The following is an 8,684-nucleotide window of genomic DNA, read 5'->3' as shown; positions in this document are numbered from 1 at the left end:
ATATAGGATCTGTGTGGGGGGAGCCCCTGAAATATATTGCTCTTGACTTCCTAGTTTATGAACACAAGGACTGCCAAGAAGTGAGAGACAGCTGAGAGTAGAGATAAAAAACTTAACATGGTTTATTCATTGGGATTAATATAGTCTGTTGTGGAATTTCATCTTGTGGCTCTTGGCCTGATTTTGGTTAGGAGTAGGTTGGAAGTTTAGTGATGAAATAATTTACTGAATATTTAAGATAATTAGAGTTTATTATGATTTAAAAATTTTAATATTTTAACAACATACAACTGATTAGGCTTATGTCCAATTGAATATTGTTGTTAATATTATTTCCAATTCCTTTTTTTATATTGTTATTAACTAAGCTTATGTCCAATTGAATATTGTTGTTAATATTATTTCCAATTCCTTTTTTTTTTATGTTGTTACTTTTTAGGTGAATCATGGAGTCACGAAATGATCAGATACTTCCAAATAGTACTAGTGATTCGAATCAAACTAGTACTGACGCTTCAACAGAATTAACCACATCATCAAGAGCAAAGAGAAAACCAGTAAAGCCAAGGTCTGTAGTTTGGGATCACTTCACAAGATTCGTCAATAGTGAAGGTGAATTAAAAGGTAAGTGTAATTATTGCAAAAAGGAATTTTGTTGTGATCCAAAGAAAAACGGAACTACTGCACTTAGGAATCACCTTAATTCATGCAAAAAACACCCACATTCTATTGAGACTAGACAAGCACAATTATCATTGCAAAATACTGCAAGTGACAATAATGTGAATGATTTAGGCACTCTTACTACTTGGAAGTATGATGAAAATGCAATTAGGAAGGCCCTTGTCCATATGATAATTATTGATGAATTGCCTTTTAGATTTGTGGAAGGAGAAGGTTTTAGAAGCTTCATGAGAGCAATTTGTCCAAGGTTTAGGATTCCCTCTCGTTGGACAATTTCACGTGATTGTTATGATTTGTTTATTGAGGAGAGATCAAAATTGAGGTCTTTTTTTAAGAAAAATTGTCAAAGGGTGAGTCTTACTACAGATACATGGACATCATTGCAGCGCATTAATTACATGTGCATAACCGCTCACTTTATTGACAATGATTGGAAGTTGCATAAGAGAATCATTAATTTTTGTCCCATTTCAAGTCATAAAGGTGAAGCAGTAGGCAGAGCAATTGAGACTTGCTTGCTAGAGTGGGGGTTAGATAAAGTGTTCACTATTACAGTTGATAATGCTAGTTCTAATGATGTGGCCATATCTTATTTGAAAAAGAAGCTTGCTAATTGGGGTGTTAGTGTTGCTAACTCTACTTACTTGCATATGAGATGTATGGCACATATCATCAATTTAGTTGTCCAGGATGGCTTAAAAGATGTGAATGATTCAGTGATGAAAGTACGAGATGCAGTAAGATATATAAGGAGTTCTCCAGCTAGGTTGAAGAGATTTAAGGAGTGTGTGCTTCATGAAAAAATTGAAAGTAAATCTTCATTATGTTTAGATGTGCCAACTAGATGGAATTCAACGTACATGATGTTGAATACAGCTCAAAAATATGAAAGGGCATTTGAGAGGTACGAGTCACAAGATCCAATGTTTAAGATTGATATGGGAGAGAATGGTATACCTGACTATTATGATTGGACACAAGTTAGAAAGATGGCAGATATGTTGGCTCATTTTTATGAGCTCACTTTGCGTATCTCGGGCTCCAGGTATGTCACATCAAACCTATTTTTCAGTGAGATCAGTGACTTAGCCTTCATTTTAAACCAATGGATTAATAGCAATGATCTTTATATGAAATCTATGGGGGAAAGAATGAGGGTTAAATTTGACAAGTATTGGGGAGATGTGGATAAAATGAATAAAATTATCTATTTTGCTGTTGTTCTTGACCCTCGTGACAAATTTGAGTTTATGGAGTATTCTTTTTCCCAAATGTATGGCCAAGAGAAAGGAGTAGAGCTATTCAACAATGTCAAGAGTTGTTTGTTTGATTTGTTTAATGAATACAAAAAAATGTATCAATCTGATGTTGAGCAATTGAATGATAATAGTTCACAACAATTAAGTGGGAGTTGCACTACTACCGGTTCAATAAACCCTAAGCCTAAATTCTTTTTGAAGCATCACTACAAGAAGCAGAAGTTGGAGGAATCTGGTGGATTTGATTCAAAAACAGAGTTAGAAGTGTATCTAAGTGAGGCAATTCAAGAGGAAAAGGAGGATTTTGATGTCATGAAATGGTGGAAAATAAATTCTGAAAGGTTTCCTATTTTAGGAAAAATGGCTAGAGATATATTAGCAATTCCAGTTTCTACAGTTGCCTCAGAGAGTGCCTTCAGTACTGGTGGAAGAGTGCTAGATTCCTTCAGGAGTTCCCTGACTCCTAAAATTGTTGAGGGCTTGATATGTGTGCAAGATTGGATTCGTCCATCAAATGTTCAAGTAAATGTTGAGGAAGATCTAGAGGAACTTGAAAAGCTTGAAGAAGGTATGTAATATGTTATATACATTTCATATTTGTGTTAATTTCAATATTTATATATATATATATATTAATTTTTTTAGTTTATTATTATTTGCAGAATTACCGTCTGTTAGAATCACCTATGGTTTAGGTGAATCATGCTCTACTCCTACCTCATAGATGTAAGATTAACTATTGAAAATTTAAATTTATTTGATGATAAGGAATTAAGGTGATTTTTAAATATTTTTATGTGCAGATTTCAGTCTTTTAAATATGCTTCAACTCAATATTTTGTGGGATCAGATTCAGATATGCTGTTGAAGGCTGGTGTGGATTTAATATATTGTTAAAAGTTGTTTGTGAAATGATATTTTGCTGTGAATTTACTGTTGTGAATTTAATATGTTTTGGCGAATTTATTATGTGGAATTTTGATTTTATATGTACTTCTAAATTTTATATGGATGTATTTGAATGTATATGGACTTTTTAAGTTTTATTATTGTATATTCAGACAGTATTTATGTGCATGTGCTCATCTGAAGCTGACTGCTTCTTCCATATGTATACGAGAAGAGCTGAGGTTCCCATTTGGGATTTCTTTTTTCTGCTTCAATCAATTACGAATTACTGCAATTTTTCTTTCTTTCTTTTTTCTGATATATCAATTTTCTCATCTGAAAATGTTTAGAATGTTTATTAAATTATTTTTTTGAAATTAAAAATAAAAAATTAAAAAAAAAAATTTCGGTTTGAACCGAACCGAACCGAACCGAACCGATTTTTATCGGTTCGATTCGGTTCGGTTATACCTTCAGAATCGGTTTTTTCGGTTTTTAAAATTTCAGCAAATCGGTTTTCGGTTTTATCGGTTCGGTTCGGTTCGGAACCGAACCGACCGATTGCACAGGGCTAGTCCAGTTTTTGTTGAGGGGAGATGCCTCTCCGCCGACCTTGTGGTTCTAGACTTGACAGATTTTGACGTCATTCTAGGGATGGATTGGCTGTCTACCCATGGTGCTACCTTGGACTGCAGGGACAAGGTAGTCAGGTTCAGAGATCAGAACGGGTCAGAGGTTGTCTTCAGAGGAAACAAGAGGGGTACGCCTAGAGGTCTGATATCGGCCCTACAGGCTCGAAGGCTGCTTAGGAAGGGATGTCAGGGGTATGTAGCTCATGTGAGAGAGCTAGATAGACAAGTCAGGGAGCCAGCCTCAGTGCCAGTTGTCAGAGAATTTCTGGATGTCTTTCCAGAAGAGCTTCCAGGACTACCACCTACTAGGGAGATAGAGTTCGAGATTGAACTAATGCCTGGAACTAGACCGATCTCTATCCCTCCCTACAGGATGGCACCAGCGGAATTAAAAGAATTGAAAGAGCAGTTGCAAGATCTAGTAGATAAGGGCTTCATCCGGCCGAGTACCTCACCTTGGGGTGCTCCAGTGCTATTTGTGAGAAAGAAGGATGGATCCCTCAGACTTTGTATCGACTACAGGCAGTTGAACAAAGTCACTACCAAGAACAAGTACCCATTGCCAAGGATCGACGATCTATTCGACCAGCTAGCAGGAGCCGGTTGTTTCTCCAAGATAGATCTGAGATCAGGGTACCATCAGCTGAGGATAAGAGAAGAAGACATACCGAAGACAGCTTTCAGGACCAGATATGGGCACTATGAGTTCCTTGTGATGCCGTTCGGGTTAACTAACGCCCCTGCAGCATTCATGGATCTCATGAACAGAGTGTTTAGACCGTACCTGGATCACTTTGTCATTGTCTTCATAGACGATATCTTAGTGTATTCCAGGAATGCAGAGGAGCATGCCCATCATCTGAGGATAGTTCTGCAGACCTTGAGGGAACATGGCTTGTATGCCAAGTTCTCCAAGTGTGAGTTCTGGTTAAGGAGCATATCATTCTTGGGGCATATAGTGTCAGAGAATGGGATAGAGGTGGACCCCAAGAAGGTTGAAGCTGTGACTAACTGGCCAAGACCCACCTCCGTGACTGAGATCAGAAGTTTCTTGGGTTTGGCTGGTTACTACAGGAGGTTTGTTCAGGACTTCTCCAAAATTGCAGCTCCTCTAACCAGATTAACCAGAAAGAATCAGAGGTTCGAGTGGACCGATCAGTGTGAGGAGAGCTTTGAGGAGCTCAAGAAGTGGTTGACTTCAGCACCAGTGTTAGCTCTGCCAACCAGCAATGAGGACTTCATAGTGTTCTGTGATGCATCCAGAGTAGGCTTGGGTTGTGTGCTAATGCAGAATGGAAGGGTGATAGCTTATGCTTCTAGACAGCTGAAGAGGCATGAGTTGAATTACCCCACACACGACCTGGAGATGGCAGCAGTTATCTTTGCACTCAAGATGTGGAGGCATTACCTCTATGGGGTAAAGTGTGAGATCTTCACCGATCATAAGAGCCTTCAACACATCTTGAGCTAGAGAGAGCTGAATTTGAGACAGCGGAGATGGGTAGAGCTGCTCAGTGACTATGATTGCAAGATTCAGTACCATCCGGGTAAGGCTAATGTAGTTGCAGATGCCTTAAGCCGGAAATCACTTGGCAGTCTCTCCCACATCACAGCAGAGAGAAGACCGGTGGTGAAGGAGTTTTATAAGCTCATTGATGAAGGTCTACAGATGGAGTTGTCTGGTACAGGTGCTTTGATAGCCCAGATGAAAGTGACACCAGTGTTTCTGGAGCAGGTGGCTCAGAAACAGCATGAGGACCCAGAGCTAGTGAAGATTGCCAGGACTGTTCAGTCAGGCAAGGACAGTGAGTTCAGATTTGACAGCAAAGGGATCCTCCGTTATGGGAATAGACTATGTGTACCAGATGACATCGGGCTAAAAGGAGACATTATGAGAGAGGCTCATAATGAAAGATACAGTGTTCACCCTAGAGCCACCAAGATGTATCAAGATCTGAAAAGAGTGTATTGGTGGCCAGCTATGAAGAGGGAAGTGGCACAGTTCGTGTCAGCCTGCGAAGTGTGTCAGAGGGTGAAGCTGGAACATCAGAAGCCGGCTGGAATGCTTAACCCGCTACCTATTCCAGAATGGAAATGGGAAAATATAGCAATGGACTTCGTAGTGGGATTACCGGCAACATCCAACAGATTAGACTCCATATGGGTGATTGTGGACAGACTCACTAAATCTGCTCACTTCATTCCTGTTAGGAGCAACTACTCTGTGGATAAGTTAGCACAAGTGTATGTTGATGAGATCGTCAGGCTGCACGGGGTTCCAGTGTCTATAGTGTCTGATAGAGGGCCCCAGTTCACTTTCAGGTTTTGGCGGAGTCTGCAGAGTGCTATGGGTACCAGGTTAGACTTCAGTACTGCCTTTCATCCCCAGACTGATGGACAGTCAGAGAGGACCATCCAGACAATAGAAGATATGCTCAGAATGTGTGTGCTAGATTTTGGCGGTTCTTGGAGGCAACATCTACCCTTAGTGGAGTTCGCCTACAATAACAGCTATCATGCTAGCATAGGGATGGCTCCATATGAAGCTTTGTATGGGAGGAAGTGCAGGTCACCCATCTGTTGGGAAGAAGTAGGAGAGAAGGCCTTGGCAGGGCCTGAATTAGTAGAGATCACCAGCAGGGTGGTGCCCATTATCAGAGAGAGAATCAAGACTGCTTCCAGCAGACAAAAGAGTTATGCAGACATCCGCAGGAAACAGGTAGAGTTTCAGGAGGGGGATCTTGTTTTGCTCAAGGTGTCTCCAATGAAAAGGGTGGTTCGGTTTGGGAAAAAAGGTAAGCTAGCTCCACGGTACATTGGACCCTTTGAGGTCCTGCAAAAGGTTGGGAATGTGTCGTACAAGCTGGACTTGCCTGCTTCTATGGAGAGAATCCATCCGGTTTTCCATGTTTCCATGTTGAGAAAGTTCGTGTCAGATCCGGGCAAGGTTCTTAGTGAGCCTGATGTAGAGATCCAAGAGGATCTCACTTATGTTGAGCAGCCAGTGCGGATCATAGACACCCAGATCAGGAAGTTGAGGAACAAGGAAATCCCGATGGTGAAAGTCCTTTGGAACCACCACAATATGGAAGAATGCACTTGGGAGACACGGGAGTCTATGCTCCAGCAATATCCCCATCTCTTTTAGAGGTTAGTGTATATGTGAATCTTGTGGTGTATATGTATGCTATATGATTGTTGTGATATGCATGTACTAGTTGAGGAACATTCGGGGACGAATGTTCTTAAGGGGGGGAGAATGTAATACCCGGCTAGACTCCGGTATCGGAATTCCTACCGTCCGGTGGAATGTGGATGTCGGAAACCTCTAGAAGGGTAAAAGCATGTTTATAAAAATGTTTTAATGTGTTTTATGATTTTAAGTATGAAACTAAATGAGTTTTTGCATGAAAAGTCCTTGGAGGAAAACCCAGGTTCGGCCGCCGAAAGTCAAGTTCGGCCGCCGAACATGCATGCGTTTGGAGGCACGTTAGGCCCCCGAAAGCATGAGTGAGGGAAGTGCAGGTTCGGCCGCCGAACCTTATGTTCGGCCGCCGAACATTGCATGGATGCGGAGGCACATTCGGCCCCCGAACGTGGCCTGGCCAGCCACTATAAAAGGGTCCCTTAGCCGAAAACGGGCGAGCTTTTTCTCCCCATTTCGGCCAAGGTGAGCTCTCCGCCATCTTTCATCAATCTTGAGATTTTCCTTCCTTTTTCCATGATTTTTTACAAGTTTATAACATTTGTTTTGAAGATTTACAAGTTTTAAGCACGTTTTGGAACTTTGAGGTTCAAGGAGCTCAATCCTCCCATCTTCGAGTCAAGGTCGTTTTCCTCTCGTTTCTTCAAGAGGTAAGGGTCGATCTTGAACTCTTTTTATGTTTTAAACAAGCTTTGAGTAAGATCTATGGGGTAGAATGCATGTTTAGTTCATGGTTAGGTTTATGGGTGTATGTTGTGATTTTGAACAATGTAGCTTGATTGTGTGTGATTGAAGTGTTGTAGATGGGGTATATGCATGTTTGAGGCCCCTAGGAACTTGTATGCATGCCTTGGTTGAAAAATATGCATGTTTGGAAGGTTTGGAGGCGAAATGTGCAAAGGGAGCCAAGTTTCTGCCCTTTGGCAGAAACCAGGTTCGGCAGCCGAAGGTACTTTCGGCCGCCGAACATGGCTGGGGAGGCAGGCCTTTCGGCTGCCGAAGTTGCCCCCGAACAGAGACTTTCGTCTCTGTCTGGCACTTTCGGCTGCCGAAGGTGCCGCCGAACCTACCTGAGTTTCGTCTCTGTCTGGGACTTTCGGCCGCCGAAGGTGCCGCCGAAAGTGCCCTGTTCAGCCATTTCATGCATATTTTCATGTGATGTTTTAATGATATTTTAGGGGGGGTTTTGGGGGATATATTAGAGTTATGTTTATGTATGTTTGGTCCCTCATTGGAGTCCACCTGTGTAGGTTCGGACCCGAGGAACCAAGGACCCCAGCAGTGAGCCAGCTGCTACAGAGTTTGTCAGAGTCAGCCAGAGGTGAGTGGAACTAAACTTAATCTTTTAAATTAAGAAATTAAATGTTTTTATCATGCTTCATGCATCATGATTGTACTATAGGATGTTTGCATTAGAATTCACGAATATGCCGTATTACATTGTTGTGATAGATGATAGTGGATGGACATTAGGATGATTCATTAGCCTCTGAATACGAAGTCCTGTGGTGCCCATAATAGGGCCGGGCAATAGCTCCGAGTTACAAAGTCCTGTGGTGCCCATAATAGGGCCGGGCAATACGAAGTCCTGTGGTGCCCATAATAGGGCCGGGCATGGAGCTGAGGGATTTTTGAATCAGTCCATCCGTGGTGTGATTTGTTTGTGCAGTGACGCATTTCATGACAGCATGTTTTAAATATTCTTTTTATAGTTCTACTCACTGGGCATCTAGCTCACCCCTCTCCCCTAACCCCCAGGCTTGCAGGTACGGGATAGATAGAGAAGACAAGAAGAGAAAAAGTCATATGTATGTAATAGTTAGATTGTGGACATGACAATTGTATTATGATGAAATGTAAAAATATTCAGTATGTTATGTAATGAGGTTATTGAGGATAGAGTTGTGCTTGACCACAGTATATTGTTAATCCCTTTTGTATGTACATGATCTTATGTTATGATGTTTTTGTAAACTAACTCAACACAGGTTGTTTTGCCTTTGAGGCTTGATGAGA

The 8,684-nt window shown here is 41.3% G+C and overlaps 1 protein-coding gene across 1 annotated transcript; it reads left to right on the top strand.

The window, feature by feature from the left end:
• Nucleotides 1-446: 446 nt before the first annotated feature.
• Nucleotides 447-2,519, top strand: LOC122722082 (zinc finger BED domain-containing protein RICESLEEPER 2-like). The gene has a single exon (XM_043951736.1). It carries the CDS (start codon nucleotides 447-449, stop codon nucleotides 2,517-2,519), a length of 2,073 nt encoding a protein of 690 aa, XP_043807671.1.
• The last annotated feature ends 6,165 nt before the right edge of the window (nucleotides 2,520-8,684 follow it).

This window comes from Manihot esculenta, chromosome 16 (assembly GCF_001659605.2).
Source record: "Manihot esculenta cultivar AM560-2 chromosome 16, M.esculenta_v8, whole genome shotgun sequence".
NCBI classification, from domain to species: Eukaryota; Viridiplantae; Streptophyta; class Magnoliopsida; order Malpighiales; family Euphorbiaceae; genus Manihot; species Manihot esculenta.
This window is presented reverse-complemented; position numbering and strand designations above follow the sequence as displayed.

Bases quoted from the DNA above. Each gene is read 5' to 3' on its own strand.
- LOC122722082 (XM_043951736.1), top strand. From the start codon at position 447: ATGGAGTCACGAAATGATCAGATACTTCCAAATAGTACTAGTGATTCG.